The 18,201-nt window shown below is 36.8% G+C and overlaps 2 protein-coding genes across 2 annotated transcripts; both read right to left on the bottom strand.

Moving 5' to 3' along the window:
- Positions 1 to 727: 727 nt before the first annotated feature.
- On the bottom strand, positions 728 to 7,104 carry LOC113351257. The gene is made up of 9 exons (XM_026595275.1): positions 7,101 to 7,104; positions 1,972 to 2,018; positions 1,779 to 1,804; positions 1,611 to 1,672; positions 1,462 to 1,541; positions 1,273 to 1,407; positions 1,212 to 1,241; positions 991 to 1,098; positions 728 to 799 (listed from the first exon to the last, which is right to left on the bottom strand). Exons 1-9 carry the CDS (start codon positions 7,102 to 7,104, stop codon positions 728 to 730), a joined length of 564 nt encoding a protein of 187 aa, XP_026451060.1.
- Positions 7,105 to 14,316: 7,212 nt separating this feature from the next.
- LOC113353436 (salicylate carboxymethyltransferase-like) lies at positions 14,317 to 16,702 on the bottom strand. The gene is made up of 4 exons (XM_026597038.1): positions 16,528 to 16,702; positions 15,339 to 15,776; positions 14,988 to 15,249; positions 14,317 to 14,785 (listed from the first exon to the last, which is right to left on the bottom strand). Exons 1-3 carry the CDS (start codon positions 16,609 to 16,611, stop codon positions 15,049 to 15,051), a joined length of 723 nt encoding a protein of 240 aa, XP_026452823.1. The 5' UTR covers positions 16,612 to 16,702; the 3' UTR covers positions 14,317 to 14,785; positions 14,988 to 15,048.
- Positions 16,703 to 18,201: the final 1,499 nt, after the last annotated feature.

The raw sequence follows: 18,201 nt of genomic DNA, 5'->3' as shown, positions 1-18,201 counted from the left end.
GTACTCGTTTTGAAGTTCACTGTATTACAATAGTTCAACTAGGAAACCATTCCAAAAGATTGTGATGAACATTCTCCAGGTAATCTCAAAGTGCAGTCAAAAGAAAAGAGAAGAAGAATGAGAGATGTAGATTTTTGGTTCGGGAGATAAAAAAAGGTAATAGTATATATGCTTTTATGTTTTCATAATTATCTTTAACCGTAAATAGGATAATTGAATTATGGAAAAAAAATGAAGCCACGTGTCAAAATCTAACTAGTGGGACACGAGGACACATGGAGGAAGGGGACATGGGATCTGCACCCAAATTTACTAGGAGCGGAAAGAAACTAATGTTACAATAGTAGAAAATTAATGAAACGCGGGAACTAGATGTTTTTAATTTTGACAATTAAGAATTAGAACAGACAAGAAAAAGTTGATAGAAGAAGAAATTTATCATACAATTTTTCTGTGACTACCACAAACCTAATTTCACGGCTAAGGTTAATCTGGAAAACATGAGAAGTTCAAATGTACTCGGACTTCATAAATTCAAAGGATAGATAGACTACGCAAAGCTGCTCATCCCTAGTCCCTCTAATGGCGGCAATGACAAAGTTGATAAGCTTCGTCAGTGTCCGATCCATCCAGGGCTTCTGCCAGTAACTTGTGAAATATCCTCATTAATTTGATCAGAACCTATCACTCAGCTGATATGTTCAACAAGACAGTAGTAACCCAATTCCTATTTAAACTCGAACTCCTCAAATGTATATTCATAGTAACTAGTTCCTATCTCTTGTCCGTTATTCAAATGCTGAAACGATTCAATAAAAAAAATACTCTTAACAATAAAAGTTCAGACGTGGTTGATAAACCTAACTATTTACTAAACCTGATAGATGGCAATCAAAATGACCACAGCAAATTTTTACGAGATCTGTAATCTAATCTTCTCCGTACTACCTGTCACCAGGAAATACTTTACGAGTGATTGTAAAACCTTACCTCCTTTATATCTTGGAAAGAAAACCTCTCTGCCATATCTTTCCGGCTGACAGCCTCCTGCCATTGTGTGATTAGCATCGGAGAATGGTGCCTACAGAGCATATTCAGCTTGAGCTGTAAGATATGGTACAGACCTTCATAGCAGTTCAGCACAGAAATAATAATACAATGACAATACAACAAATGCTCAAGTGTACCCTGATGTTATTTATTTGATTAGCTCCTGTCGTGGTGTAACTTTGACGAGGAAAGATTTGAGTTTTTGTTTTGTGAGTTCAACGGTAATAAACTGCTATCCTCATTGTCAACTGACGTTCCATAGCTCATCACTACAGATAAGTGTAAGCGGGAACTGATTTCTGATCCAGGCTGTGCTATTTGCAATATCCCACCAACCAACGAATTGATCAAATCTACCTCATTTTCCACACCCTGTTCTTTCAGGATATTCACCTTCTCACCGCATCCAACATGCACAAACACTAAATCAAACTCACTTGTTTCTGATGTCTTGCCTCCCTCAAAGCCTAGCAATTTTAGCAACTCAGAGGCTGGTGGTTCATCAAAAGAAGATTTGTCCTTAGTCAAGTCGTCAAATTCCAACACCCTGAAACTAAGACATCTTCCAAAAGACTTCACATTTGAATCTGTTGATACAATAGCAGCTTTCAAGCCCATAAATCTGCAATTGGATAAACACGGATTCTAGTTTAAGAAATACACAAAAACACTAATTGATGACTCTTTCTCAATGTGACGAAATTCACACAAACTTAAGAAGCTAATACCTGTCTGATATGGTAGACACCGAGGACTCTTTTGAGCAGTCCGGAGAACTTCCTCCTTTCTGAAAAAAAGAAGAAAGCAAGTCACTTTACTACATAAATATCATCAAACACGTTGACAGACAAGAAAAGAAGAATGACATTTCGCATTCCAGTAGTTTAATAACATTACCTTCATTTTGTAAGCATCATAAGCATCTAACAATTGTGCCAACTCTCTAACCACTCTCTCATCCTCACTTTCTGCAAGTCAATTTTAGTACTGTACTATATGCTAATTAAAATGTCTTAACTATCATCATACTACGTATTATATAATGTCTTTAACATCATCGTGCGAACATAGCGTCTCATCACGTTCCAAACAGGTACATTTCTTGGTGCAGAATCCGGCGTGGTTCTAGAGGCGTAAGGAACGTGACTGTACCTTAGTTGGTGTGAGACTTGGTTAGGGCTCAACCACATTCCATTCTGAAGTTAACTTGTAGTAGGCTAGAATCTGTAGCGGATTAATACAGTGGTGTTAAAATCCGGACTAGGTTCCGGGGTTTTTCTGCATCTTCGGTTTCCTCATTAACAAAATTTCTGGTGTCTGTATTATTTCTTTTCCGCATTATATTTGTTTATATAATTGAGATATCACATGTTGCGCGTAGTTCAATCACTGTTGATAAATCCGACCTAGCTTGTTGGATAGAACTTGATTGACACTTGGACATTGGTCTTTGATACCATCCAAGTTATTCTCACATCAATCAGGCTCACGGATTTTTATCTGTTCACTTTGCTGATTGTATTGAGAAAGAGATAAAGCTCTTTGATATACTTCTTGATCGAGTCTCACTTTTAAGTTGGTGCTCTCGGAATTATATTGGAGTTTAGTCCATACAAATTGCCGAACGAATTATTGCTTGTGGTTGTTATACCCCCGCTTTCTCAGTTCGTTCGCTTCTTTTAAGTATGTCTTCAAATGATTTGGTAGTTGATGATGATGGAGTAGTTCGTTTGCATCTTCTAAGTATTTGTTCGAATGGAGAAAGATTTCTTTGAATAAGGTAGTGTATGTTAGAGAATAGGCTATCCTCCTTATATACACAAGGGACCAACGACTATAATTTCTATAAAAAAAAATTTGTTTGTTGCAATAATCAGATTATATACAGACACGTATAGTCCGATTGTGAATTTGGAAAAATTGGAAATAGCTACCATTTCATAATCGGTTTATATGTGAGGGACATAAAGACCGACTCTTGATTTCTCTACGATCCAAACTTGAACCTAGAATCGGTTTATGTGTGCATTAGCGTAAATCGATTGTGGTTGATGTTCATTACATCAATCCAGAATCGGATTATGTAGGTGTACATCAAAAACCGATTCCTGGGAACATCAACAACAATCGGTTTACGCTAATGCACACATAAAGCGATTCTGGGACAATTTTTAGAAAATTTAATGACGAAATTTCAGAGATCCGTAATTGAATCATTGTTGAGTTTCTCTTAAAAGGAACGGATTAAAGAGATTCAACTCAATCACTCGAATTGTTTGTCGCCGAAATATTGTTTGAAAACCCAAAAAAAAAATGAGAATTCAATTGTTGTTTGTGATTAGCATGATTGATATGGGCTGATACCAGTTGTTGATGGTGGTTTTTAGCTTAGAGTTAAAATCGTAAAACCCTAGTCAGACAGTGACATCACAAAACTTGAGTAATAATGTCTCCACCAAGCGCATTTATTGAACCCTTTAATATGTCTGCGAGAAAATTACCAGGGTGCCTTTTTTTGCTAATCAGGGTTTCGATAGGCCAAACCCTAATTTACACACTACATGTGCCAATGGCATACCATGCCAGCCACATCTCCGCGCCAAGTCATGCTAACCATGCCAGCCGTACCACATGTGCCAATGGCATACCATGTCAACCACATCTCCGCGCCAAGGCATGCCAACCATGCCAGCCGCACCACATGTGCCAATGACATACCATGCCATCCATATCTCCGCGCCAAGGCATGCCAACCATGTCATCCGCACCACAGTGCCAATGGCATACCATGCCAGCCACATCTCCGCGCCAACCATGCCAGCCGCACCACATGTGCCAATGGCATGCCGTGCCAGCAACATCTTCGCGCCAAGGCATGCCAACCATGCTAGCCGCACCACATGTTCCAATGGCATGTCGTGCCAGCCACATCTCCGCGCCAAGGCATGCCAACCATGCCATCCACACCACATGTGCCAATGGCATGTCGTGCCAGCCACTTCTCCGCGCCAAGGTATGCCAACCATGCCAACCGCACCACATGTTCCAATGGCATGCCGTGCCAGCCACATTTCCGCACCAAGGCATGCCAACCATGCCAGCTGCACCACATGTGTCAATGGCATGCCGTGCCAACCATCTCTCCGCGCCAAGGCATGCCATTCATGCCATCCACACCACATGTGCCAATGGCATGCCGTGCCAGCCACATCTCCGCGCCAAGGCGTGCCAACCATGCCAGCCGCACCACATGTGCCAATGGCATGCCGTGCCAGCCACATCTCCGCGCCAAGGCATGCCAACCATGCCACATGTGCCAATGGCATGCGGTGCCAGCCACATCTCCGCGCCAGGGCGTGCCAACCATGCCAGCCGCACCACAGGTACCAATGGCATGCGCGCCAACATCTCCGCACCAAGGAATGCCAACCATGCCACATGTTCCAATGGCATGTCGTGCCAGCCACATCTCCGCGCCAAGGCATGCTAACCATGCCAGACGCACCACTGTACCAAAGCCATGTCGGCCCTACCACATGCCGCTGGCTTCCAAACGAAGGGTTGTGACAACCAACGACCACCCTTCCATCTGAGATGCAGATCCTAGCCTTCCAAGGTCGCCAGCTAACGCGCGACAACTTTTGGCCCTACGCCAAGCCCTAATTTTGTCCATGCCAAAACCATAGTTTTTGGCCGCGCCTAAACTATGCCAAAATCCAGGTTTGGCCACGCCTAAACCGTGCCAAAGCCATGTCAGCCATTCTTTCATGCCGCTGGCTGCCAAAATGAAAGGGTGCAACAATCAACGACTACCCTTCCATCTGAGATGCATATCTTAGCCGTCCAAGTTTAACGACCATTCTTTCATGCCGTTGTCTTCCTTAATCATCCAAATGAGCAACAAGTTGTATATGCTTTAATGAAAGAAGAAATCCTCGATGGAATCAGACAAGAAGAAAAGGGAGATAATCCTGATGATTATAGTACGGAAAAATAAAAAGTTTCATGCGAATAAGCTTCATACATGGTCGACAAGTTGGAAATGTTTTGGCTTCAACAAGTTGACATAACAATCCAAAAAGTTACGTCATTTTCTCAAACAACTATAAATAAGTATTTTATTTCATCTTAAATTTCGATGTAACAAGATCTATAAGTTTCCAATAATGACAATTATATTAATATATGGAGGTAAATTCCTTATGGCAGGACTAGAAAAATATATTAATATTAAAATATGTAGGTCATTACTATTTATAACCCAAGTTGGGACTATGATTTTTTATTAATATATATAGTATCAATATATAGAGTTTTTACTGTACATGGAAATGCAAACCCTAGGTATCTAGTTGGGCCGCACATCTATGGGTCGTAGGGCCTACAACACTCCCCCTTGTGCGGTCCAATAGAACTTCATATGTAGTGCTTCACATTTAGTGCTTCGAATTTAGTTTTTCAAATGTCGTACTCTTCTTGATGACTTTTGACGAAATCAATTGCCTCAATAAAACTTTGACAAGAAAAAACCCAGTAGGACAAAACCTTGGTGCAACTCTTCACATGTTGTTTTGTATTTTACATGTAGTTCATCACATGCAATACGACCTTCAAGGACCGACTAGTCAAAGTTAATTTCATAGTTAAAACTTCGTCAGGAAAACCCAGAGGGACAAAACCTGAACTAAAGAAAAATAGTACAATATTAAGGAAACTTAGAACATAGTTAAACTCGAATATGTTTCCTCATTAAAACCTTGACATGGAAAACCTAGTTGGATAAAACCTTGACGAAGGGAAAAGAGTACAACGTGACAGATGCAAGTAAAGGTGATCTGTTGCAGATGATTACTTTGCTCTGTTGAAGCTGACTAGTTTCTTCACAACTCTTAAGGCAGAAAATCCTCGTGGGAAAGTCAATAGCCTTAGCTGGGAAATTACATTCCCGGTGTTTGTTTTTTTCTCATTAAAAACCTTGGCGAGTAATAATAAAACCCTGTGGGAAAAAGCAACCTCGGTGAAGGAAAATATTTCAACACACCATTAGATGCTTTCCCTGATGTCAGACAATTTTCATTAGTCTATTGCATTCAAAAGGAGTTTATCACACTTTACTTTTGTGACTTGAATGTTTATAAAACCCTATTGTTGATTCTGGAAGTTACGTTGCTTAATAGACTATCGCATTTCATTTCTTTGATTCAGATATTTTCAGTTATATCAACGCGGTCTTTATGTCTTCCACGTTCTTCATACTTGATGTTTTTAGTATTGTCTCGCTAAAAACCTCGTCGAGTAACAAAACCATTTAGGATAAACTATTCTTGATCGAAGGGAAAAAAAGTACAACACAACTTCAATTTCGAAGTAAATTATGTCGACATCATATCCTTGGATCCTCCCTCTGATGTCGTCATCTACCTCTGATTACTTTCAGAGTTTTTCCAGACTGTTCCTTTAGTCATGTACTTTTCGAAACTGAATATCGGTAATGACCTAGAAAATAGTCTACCGTATCTCCCCTGATTATTTTCGTTAGAAGAGATTATTGTTCCTTTATAATCAACAACTTTTGGATTTCACTTTCATTATCATTCCTTTTAATGTCTTTGCAGGGATAAACACATTTATATCAATGGTGACTTTCAAGTATATGATAACATTCACTATACTATTCCAATAACGTTGGGTTTGCACTGAGCTATATCAAGCTAACAAGTTCCCTGAGGATATAAAATTTAATTGAGTACATTATTATACTAAGTACAACCATGCGTCTATTGTACTTAGATATGGGAGTTTCATCTCCCAACACATCTTTGTCATCTTACTTTAGACGAAATGGTCAGTTACTTACATTTGAACCTCGACTAATCATGGGATTGCTAGAAGGATGCATGTCTTTGTTAAATTTCCTAACAACTTTAGACATATGCAAACTGGTGGAATAATATACCACAAGCTCAGTATTCAGTCGAGCTTTTCCCAGACTTTTCATCTCAAATTCAGATTTCAAATAGCTTTTAAGGTATCTTATACATCAAAAGTACCCATCATGTCTGTACTGTCGACATAGATAGGTACAATTCCAAATCAGGAACTTTCTTGTAAATACGCAAGGTAAAATACCTTACTTTTCTATCCCCTCCAAATCAAATACCCAGTTAGACTGGTATACCACATCTGCCTTATTGTTTCTACTATAAGCCACCTTATAACCCTTGAGTTGGGTTACAGAAGCTAAATCCAGGACCCTACGTTAACACTTTGGAAGATCCTTGGCAAAAGGAGAGTCGGAAGTACATCCTACAACACGCGAAGTTAGAAAATGACACTAAGACGGAAGCCACGAGGTAAGGGAGAAGAAATACCTTCTCAGCAGGAGAAGGAACCAAAGGGAGATCATGTTTCCTTTGACCTACATCCACGACCCTCAATGGCGGTCAATTGACCGCTGATCGGTCAAGACCGTCTGAGAATTAAGAAAAACACGGAGCACATCCTAGAGTGTCAAAAACAGTCGCCGCATAAGTTTTTTTAATTCCCCATCTCTATCTCTCCTTATCTTCCAACCTATAAATAATATTCCCCTCTCTATTTCCCTTTTTATTTTTTCTCTCCTCTAGATGCGTCTCTCTTCGCCATCTTCTTCAACTTCACCACCAAACAAAAAATTGAAACAGATCAGAAGAAATAAAAAATTCCTTTACTAAAATCACTCGTTAACCCAACCCCTTTCCCCATCTTCTTCATCTCCTCTATAAAATCCAAGTTCTCCCCGTGAACCCAATTTAAACTTGTAACCACAGAAGAAAGAAAAAAGGAACGACTCATTCTTCTTGAACCATTTTCTTCTTTTCATCTTTGTTGTTAAGCTTTGTAACTTACCGATCTGCTTGTATTTTACTGGATAGTTTCATTTTATACAAGTTATGTTCAGATTTGAAATGAAGTTTGGGTTTTGATTTGGGATTTTTTTAGGGTTACTGTAAATTTTATTTGTAGAAATTTGCATTGATTTTGTTTTGATTTCGTATCGAAATTATTTGTGTTAAGTTTCTGTGTATTTCAATTTCTGTTATTATGATTGCCTTACTGTATATATGCATTAATTATGGTGAATTGTTTCTAATTTTTGCTTAGTTTTATTTTTGTAGATGATCAATTAGTCAAAGGAGATTAAAGCGATGGATAAGGACAATATAGTATGCTCTCTTGTTTTTATTACCGTAATAATTCATGAAAATTATGAAAATTTTGAGCATTTTTTTTTAAGGTCTAGTTTTTTCTCTCTTCTTTAATTTTTGTTATCTTATTGGATTTATTCTGATCTTGTTCTTTCATGGTTGTATTGGGATTTCTTTAGGTTATTTATCTGAACTTTTCTGGAACATTTATCCCAAGATAATGAGGCACTTCGGAAGGTTATTTCCGTATTATCTCAAAAACAAGAAGAATGTAAGGTGAGCTGCAATAAAATCAATTTTATCTCAAAACAAAGCTAAGTAATATTGTTATATTAGTTGCTTCTATTGTATCCATATGGTTTTAAAACTATTATGTAAGTAACTGGTGGTGGACCACTAACATTCTTGTTTGAGAATTCAAGGAGAAGTCCAAAGCAGCTAGAAGATGAAAGTTTGGAAACGTTATGCGCATGCTGGTGTGGTTGCTCTGGCCACATGATTCTGTCGGGAAACAACTTTTGAGGTTTTACAATGATGAGTTTGAGGTCTACACTTTTTCTGGTATTCTGTTTCTATCTCAAATTTAAGGTCTTCGTAATTAGCATTAGTATGAACCTTGCACCTGAATTGTGCAGTTAGCATTAAGGAGAATATAAGGAGGGGGAAATACTGGAAATGCGTTAACTTGTGTTGCTCGCCTGGGACTGAATTCTGGCTTATTTGAAAGATACTCTGCTCATATTCCCATTCTGAGTTTGAATTAATAAAACTTTATGCTGGTATGCTGCTTGTGACTGAAAGCATATGATCTATAATTGTTTACCTCATAACTTAACTTGACTAGTTAATAGGCTCACTGCATAGAGTTTTCGAGGCTTTTTGAAAGTTATTCTCAATTCATGTAACTGTACATAACTTGTCCTGTAGCTCATATGGTAGTGTTGTTTTCTAATTTAGTTCATAACATTGAAATGCAGGAAATGCTACTCAACTTCATGATGGTGCACTTGCATTCCCAGTTCGAGTCATACTAGCATGAAATTTATATGTTCATTAGGTAATTCTTGTGACTCTGCTGGGTGCTTTGTATTTCTCTGGTTTTTGTTTGGTTTAGTTTGAAGCTCCTTGCATGTGTTCTATTAGTTTTTGGTTTAAATATGTTTCTTAGTTCTCACATATTTTTATATTTTGTATTGTAGTCAATGCAATAATGTAACGCCCCCAAAGCTAGCAGCTGACCAATCTAAGAGATTAACTAGATAAAGAGGCATTAAGAATCTAACTCATTTACTTAAACATGCAATTACGAAATCTACGCTTAACCCAAAAACTAGCCCCGCTCAGAAATATATAAATAAGAATTCCTCTCAAATGATATATATACAATAGTCATTTGGTTTGCAAATAGAATATACAACATAATAAGCATAGCATAAGACTCAACGCCACAAATCTTCCACTGCAACTCTGATTTGTCTCTGAAACTGAAAGTAGAAATGGGTGAGCACATCATCCCTAAAAGGGGTGCCCAGTAGGAATAACATTTAACTTTTAAGTAATCATATGCAATATTTGAAAAACAATACATGTTTTCCGAAACATTAAACAGTGACCAAGTCACTGAAATAAACAAACATGTATATGGACAAACTCCTTCTTCAAACAATATATACTATTGATGCCACTTCCACACCGAATAGTAATATTGATGCCAATTCCACACCGAATAAACATATAATAGGTATAAATGTGAAGGACCGCATCCTATATACCACAAGTGGAAATCCGTATTTCCCATAACAATTCATATTGACAAACAAACATTACAAGTCCTTTCCATATCGTGGAAAGATTCAAATAATCAACAGAATAATACAAACTAAACAATGCTTGGAATGCAAAAGCGGACAATGCATGAGTTTGTTAAAACATAAAATTTAGTAAAAGAAACAATAATGGTTACAAAAGAGTAAAATGTATTCCCACCTCTTTTGATGACAAGCCACACCTACCTCGAGATCCATGATCCACTGGTTTATCCTTTGAATCGATCGTTGTTAATATAGACTAACTGTTAATCACATAAGAACTCTAAGAATCTAGCCGAAATGGCTCATACAAGGATCATAACATAATCTCATATAATTCTCTAGTTATAAGCTAAGCAAACTATCTAATAGTTTTAAACAATTTATGGTTCTACACATTTTTATTCTCTTACTTTAATATGTATAAAGTTTAGTAATTCAATTAGACTGGTTCTATAATCCATTATTTAAGTCTCATGAATATCTACAACTTTGTAGAAGGAACCTAAGGCTAATTCTGACCACAAGAGGTCCAAAATGTCTAATTAAGAAAATTGTCCCTAAGCCCAAGTCCACTACTCCATCCAATTAATCTAAGGCCTGGTCCATCTGAGTCAACTAACGGTCAGTAACGGTCAATCTAACAGTCAACGTCTAAGTCCAGGTCAAAATCAAATAGGTCAAATAGGAATCAATCAACGATCCAACTCAGGTCAACCTAGGGAAAACTCGATGAGTTAAAACAATTCAACTCAGTCAGATTAACTGAGTCATCTAAACAAACCAAATCAGACTGAGTAAGTTCAGTCAGGCATGCCAAAGGTTCTTGCATAGCTGAAACTCTAACTCTAGTTCAACTACAATATACTCATTGCATAAATTCATTCATTCAAGTCAACTACATAATCTAATTACAAACACAATTACAGCTTACCCGCAATTCCAGCTTTAAGCTTCTACAAGAGAGATTTAACTCCACACACTCATCTAACCCTCATATCACAACTTCATTTGTAGGATCTTTCTCAGATAAATCCAACAATTCACTACCACCACAACATCAGTAACAATACCACTAGAACCCCAAACACCCTGAAGTTAAATTGTACCCGCAACTTCATCATTCCATACACTGCCTGCGCCTTCATCTCTACCACTATCCACAGTTTGAGACTTAATCATTCTAACACCACCAATCCATACAACTCCTTATAAATATTCCATCCACCAGCCATTCATTCATCCTTCACAATATGATCTATTTCATACCATTCTTCTCTAGACTCAACTCAGCCTTCAGCCAGCCTACAATCAGTAACACCATTGCTACAACAAATCTAATTCACACACTTCAACAACAACATATAAAGCTTATCACCATTATTATCTGAGTAACACTGAACTATATCACATCCACCTACCTCAATCTCAATCTCTAAACTCAACTCTGTATCAAACTCATCCATGTTAAATTTCAGTTACAATACTACTGCAAACCCTGATCTCCATTTTATCAGTTCAAACATACATACACCATTCTCAACAGCTTCCAAAAATCCACCACTATTCTGTAACCAACATTTACAAGCCTCAACCACCCATACAGATTCATTCCATACTCATCTCAAATATTAATTCAAATATTAACTACTTAAACTCAACCAATAAGAATTAGTAACTTTATCTAAATTAACTCAGAAGAACAATCACCTCCAAAATGATTCTACTCAAGCAATCCATCACAACCTTCAGCTGAGACCATACTCGGTTATGATAACTCCACCGCTATTATCAACTGTTCTTGAATCTGATTTACTCTTATCAAATTGTCACTCAAATAAACTGGTACGCATACTTTGCTATCTCCATACAATGGTTACTTGTTCTAAATTCCCATTTCAATCAATGAAACATCCTTAGAAGACGAAAATAGCTGTCTCACACAAACTATTAGCTTATAAGTAATTTTCAAGTGAAATACGAAACATTCCGAGTCTACATCAAATGAATGTTACAAGGAGATTTTCACATGATTATCTTTTGACTTTCGTCAAGAATAATGATGAACGTGGTTAAACTAAAAACTTTCCAACACATATTTTGAGAAAGATATTAGTGAGTTAAATTCAAATCGAAATATCAAATGTGTATAATGTAAAGTCAATATAGCTATACGACTTAATCTCAATAGGAGATAGAATAGAATAGACTTCTGAGTGATAGATGAGTTTAAATCTCCAAATACCTTTTGTTGATGAAGTTCCTCCAAGCTCCCCTTAGTAGATCTTCGTCTTCAATCGATGAAGGTCGTGAAGTCTAAAGCTCAACTTCACATTCTATCCTAATCCGAGACATAACTATAAGTAGACAAGAAATCAAGACTTATAGTTTTGACACCTAAACTTGACAAACAAGCTTGAGATAGAAATGCTTGCGATTTTGACCGAGCAGTGCTCTAACAACCAGTATCTGGCATAACATCCCAGCATACTCTCCTATCCGAGCACAAGCGAACCGTACCTAGTTGTATCCCAACCAACACCGATATTGTTCCCACTTACACATTGTGGTTATCCAACAGTGTGGGATTTTAATGGCACTACTGCGGTCATCCACCAACAACGTCCCGAGAGGTCACCCATCCTATGACTACTCCCGGCCGAGCACGCTTAACTGAGAAGTTTTTCCCACAACTCAGTCAAATGAACGTCATCAGGCCTCGGTGTTAGGAAAGGACAAAGCATTACTTATATTCCATTCAACCAACCACTGCCAAATATCGGGGTATTACATTTAGATTTGTTTGAAGTACTCGTGTCGTTTATTATCCATCTTACCAGACTTAGAGAGAAAAAAGGTGAAAAAAAAAGTACTATATGATACATATGTACAAACCAAATCTTCTGCATTTATTTCAATTTCCTTTTTAACTTTTGATTTTCCTCTCATTGTGTGTAAGATTTCTTGATGTACATCTAGTTTCCCCGGATGATACAGCTTCTTTAGGTTCAATCTGTTTATCAGTAGAACATATGCTATTTTAGCTTCTTTTTTTTTTTTTACATCTTCTCCTTTTGCAGGTTTTGATGCCACCATCTCAAATCCAAAAATCAGAGTTAACTCTTCAGGCATGTTTTTACTTCCACTTACTTATCCTTTTCGCCAGTAGTAAAAACAAAATAATTTTCCCGCGGTTTTATCATGGTGGTATTGTCTCACAATTTTTAATATTGAGTCTGGATTCTTATACCATTCATCTTTATTTTTCTCAGTTTTTGGAGTTTCTTCCTTTTCTTCTTTATAGAAAAAGAAATCTAAGATGCTAAAATAGGTTTTCCTTTTGCTTCTCTAGTTGCTACTCAGTGAACACACTTTATTGAGATATTTATTTTTATTTTTCATCATTCTCAAAAAAATTATCCATAAAGTCACTCAGTGCATGAAAACTGGATCTATAAGGTTTCTTTTTATCTACGAAAATGCAAAAATGAAAATAAGAACCAAAGAAGCATACATATATAATACTCACAACCAAAGAGCAATCTATATTCTTTGAGATATCACAAAGGTGTTCAACTATGTATAGAGCTACATAAATATAATCAATCTAACATCCATGCCCAGAACCTACACATAATAAACCATATATCCATGAGATATCACATAGGTATACAACTATGTACACTCGTATATGAATTTAACTAAAGTAACATGCATACCCACAGAACAATCCATACATCCCTGAGATATCATATATGTGTACAATTTTATACACTCCTACAACAAATCTGACAATTAAACATGCATGCCCACAAAATAATAGTCCATATCCCTGAAACAACATACTAGTATACTACCACTAAAACAAACTCGATTGTTTTCCTTCATATTTTCATTTTTTATTCAGGTTTATTAAATGAGAAACGTGGCGGCATGTCATTAAACTCGATAATTACAACACGGTTTTAGTTTTTTGCAAATGTGCATTATAAAAACCGTGCCAGTGATAATAACATCTTTACCTCTTCTTAAATAACTATTGGCCTAATCTGTACCTAATTGACTGGGACTAAACAAGATGGCGTGGTGCATTTTGTAAACAAAAGGCGCACACATTCACAAGCAAACATTAATTATAATAGATAAAACATAGAGTATTAGATTTTATTTATAATATACTAACAACAACACCATCATTTATAATAAAAACAACACCAAGTTCGACATAAGGCAACTTCCAAAATAAGAGTACAAAAACCAAAAACCGATACTATTAAATTGCATACACAAACCTTCATCTTGCACTATGATCGTGTTGACGAAGTGGGAAGGCATGCAGCATTAAAACTACAACATATTATACTTCAGAATTAGGTAGTTTGTGACCCTTAGTCATGGAGATAACTAGGGTAGTGAACTCGGTTTTCTCTTTAGTTGCATATTCTGCCATTCTTTCCCTGAACCTGTCATACAATAGATCCATTATCTCCTCCGCGAAGTGATTTGCTAGTAAGGGTTCTGACACTGCTCTGAAGACGTTAGCCATGTAATAGGCACTTCTTAACTTGTTTGTCACTGATTCATCTCCCTTAGGATCACTACAATCTCAACTAACGTGAAATGTCTCTAGTTGATTGATTGTGAATGAACCTTCACTATTAATTATACACTTTACTTCTTCAGGAGAAGGAAATAGTTAGGAAAGTTGAATAAGTTTAAATTCTCCTCTTCAATGGCTCCCTACATGAAAATCACTTGTATTTTAGTCTTTTTTAATCAAATTTCACATAAGAAAGTGCAATCCAGCAATAAGTAATACTACTTACTTCCCTTAAAAAGCGAAAGACGGACTTTCCTAAAGGTGAAAGTATTAGATCATCCGAAAATAACATTTTTCCATTTGGTATACGTTTAAAAGAGTGACTATATATGTGTATGTTACCTGTAAAACCATGTCATGGGCTGACATAGATAATAGTTCCCAAAAGGAACAACATTCTTTACTAGTAGGATCTTTTGAACTGCTCCTTGCCACAAGTGTTAACACCATTTTTTCCTCCCTCTACTAATTCCTCTGAACGACACTCTAGAAATATCATAAAATCTTTCTTGAATTGGTTTAAGTAAGCCGTAACTACAGATGCAGGACTTGATTTCGTGATGTAGAAGTTTCCCTTATTAGTCTTTTTAATCTCTTCTGGAGCCTGTTCGGAGAAATTTAGAAAACTTTAATTGTGTAATGATCAAAGAATTTGTAAGAAATTAGATAAACAAAGAAAATTACTCTAGTGACCTGAGATAACCAATGAAGGCTGTAGGAAGAATGAATGAAATGAAGAGTGTCACTAGGAAACAGTCGACCATAGAATGTACCAGGCATTCCAGCAACAAAACATGGTCCTGAACCATCTCTTTTGGTTCTTCTTAAATCATCACAGAAATTTCCCACATCTTTGAAAAGGGTGTTAAAGTCATTGCTTGGAAGATTATTAAGGAACACAAGAATCTCAGGCATAACAATACCAGATTCACAATGTTTGTTATAAATCATTTCCAAAGTACGGGAGATGACTGACAGGGCATTAGGTCCTGAAGAACAACCTAACTCTGTTATTCCTATAGTAGTCTTTCGTGGCTTAGACGTCGCTGCAGAAATGGTATTATTACCATACAAATTCGATAACATGTTCAGTATTGCTTCCTCCACTATTGGCCTGGTTATGAGTTTCTTCTGTTTATTCTCAAAAAGACAAAAAGAAAAAACATGTAAATAGTTGGGTATCGACATTTATAATAAAAGCGTTTGAGAGCATTAATCGACAATAAAAATAAGTATAGTCTACGAAATTTTTCATTTGAAAACGATGAAATATAGAGAAGGAAAAAGTAATTGATCATTATATTGATGATGAAGGAGAAGGAAAAAGGTTTTGATCTAAAACCAAAAAGGGTTAATTTTATTTATTATTAGGAGAAGGGTAATTGAATAACTTTACACATATTAGACACCCCTTAGCCCACGATCTCAATTGGGAACATAATAAGCATACCCCAATTTGGGCAGGAAAGGAGGTCACTTAATAGTGAGACGGAGGTAGTAATTTTTATCTAGTTACTAGAATTTTGCCTATTGAATGAGTGTTCTTCTTTTTTGTTTGTTAACCTTAACCACTACTAGGAACGTACGGTTTTGTAAGAAAACATATCCCAAAATGTTAGTTATGGATCCGATCCGTGATTTTATAAAAGAGAAAAAAATAGCATTAAAAATGTGAGATTGTAAGAGAATAGAAGTGTGAGCGAGGGGATCGTACCTCCTACTTATATGCATTAGCACTTTTAATTTAAGTTCATTGAAATGATTATCTTACGGTTCATTTTTCTCATAATATGTAGTATACAATAACTATAACAGATGCATTTACTGAACAGACTCTAAATATGAAAATTATTCTTCCAAGCGTTTGTGAGTGAAGAGAGACCTGAACCGATGAATTTGCAGAATAACTTGTTTCACCGGTGCCTCCATTCATGTGGACATTTTGAATGCATTGTTGTTGATCCATCGATGATTTGTTAACTGATGAGTTTTTAGACTTGCATGAACTCAAATTTTTATCTTCTTATTTATAGTTAAACGTGAATCATGTTCCACGCTCGATTTCATAGTACAGACGAAAGATTTGTGGACACACTTGAATTCTGAGAAGACGTTGGACGAGTGGAGCATGAGTCAGTGAGATAACACACACACACAAATAAAAAAAAAGGTCAGTCTAAAAAGTATAGATACATATTAAGGCACGTCGTCACAGAGTACAACAACTTTGTGTGTAGACCTAAATGAGTCTTCACGCTGAGATGCATACATATGTATCCCGTACAGCAGCTATCCAGTTACGACTGGACTGCGGCTTCGCGGCTGACTAAGAAGACATTAAGAGCTGCATGTACTTCACCTTCTCCGACTGAATAGCTAAGAAAACATGTTATTGGGGATAACAACGGGGGACAATAAATACACTAGGGATCAGAAGTATTTTCACAGAAAACTTCCGTCTTCAATACCACAACACTTTTTTCTTGTTCATCGAGCTTGATTCAGGATCGTTATAATGTTTTCAAGTTCGTTGTATCATTTCCCAAAACAAAGGGTTTGTCAGTCTCAAGTATCTTGGTACTTTTGGTCGGTGAGAAATCAACCTTTCATAAAATTTCATCAAGTCCAATTAAGGATCATTCCACTGGATCGTCTTATCATTTATCCTTCGTATCAAGAAGATGAGGACTACTTTTTGAAGTTTTGCATTTTTGCATTTAAGATGGAGTACTTCACTATCCTTTAGCTGATTTTTCAGAAAACGGGAGGGCACCTTATACATTACATTCTGAAATGGGCCATCTAAAAGTATTCCCCTTATCGGGTAGCTTTACACTAGTACATCCTTCATCAAGTGAACTGACATCAGTTTGGTAACACAGCGACGTAAGGAAAGACAAGTAACACATGCTAATGATGCAATTGTGAATAACGTGTAATGTTGGGTGTATAAGAATTCGCGTATAATCTCATAAAACTATTCATGACAAAAAAACCAGAAAAGGTGATGGGGAGTCTGCCAAAAAACCGCACAACCATCTCAGCGTTCAAACGAGCTGAGAACGATCCTCCAAAGTCACATATCTTGTGAACATTATTCAGGATGTGGTTACGCCTTCATCGACTAGATCATGGACATATGGCTTGAAACTCTTCGAACACTGAAGGATCCCAAGATGATGTTCCGATAAACATACCAGAGACATTTACATGGACAGTAATGGTGTTATTAGTAAATTATAATTCAATTGAAGAGCAAATGAAAAGTAGTATTACACTACTTTTACACCGTAAAAGTAGTATTATTGATTATGTTGATGGTGGTTTTTATCTTAGGGTTAAAATCGTAAAACCTTACATCTGACATGACGTCACTACAACCACTAGCGCATTTATTGAATCATTCAACATACCTACGTAAGAATTACCAAGGTACCTTTTTTTTTATATATATACATGTGTCATGTTCCATGGCAGAACCCTTAGTATTGACCGACATCATCTTCGTACATACCAAACCCTAATTCTCATGCTACCGCGCCAAGGCATGCCAACC

The sequence above is a fragment of the Papaver somniferum genome, chromosome 2 (genome assembly GCF_003573695.1).
Source record: "Papaver somniferum cultivar HN1 chromosome 2, ASM357369v1, whole genome shotgun sequence".
Lineage (NCBI taxonomy): Eukaryota > Viridiplantae > Streptophyta > Magnoliopsida > Ranunculales > Papaveraceae > Papaver > Papaver somniferum.
The sequence above is the reverse complement of the archived record's forward strand: the minus strand, read 5'-3'. Positions and strand labels throughout refer to the sequence as shown.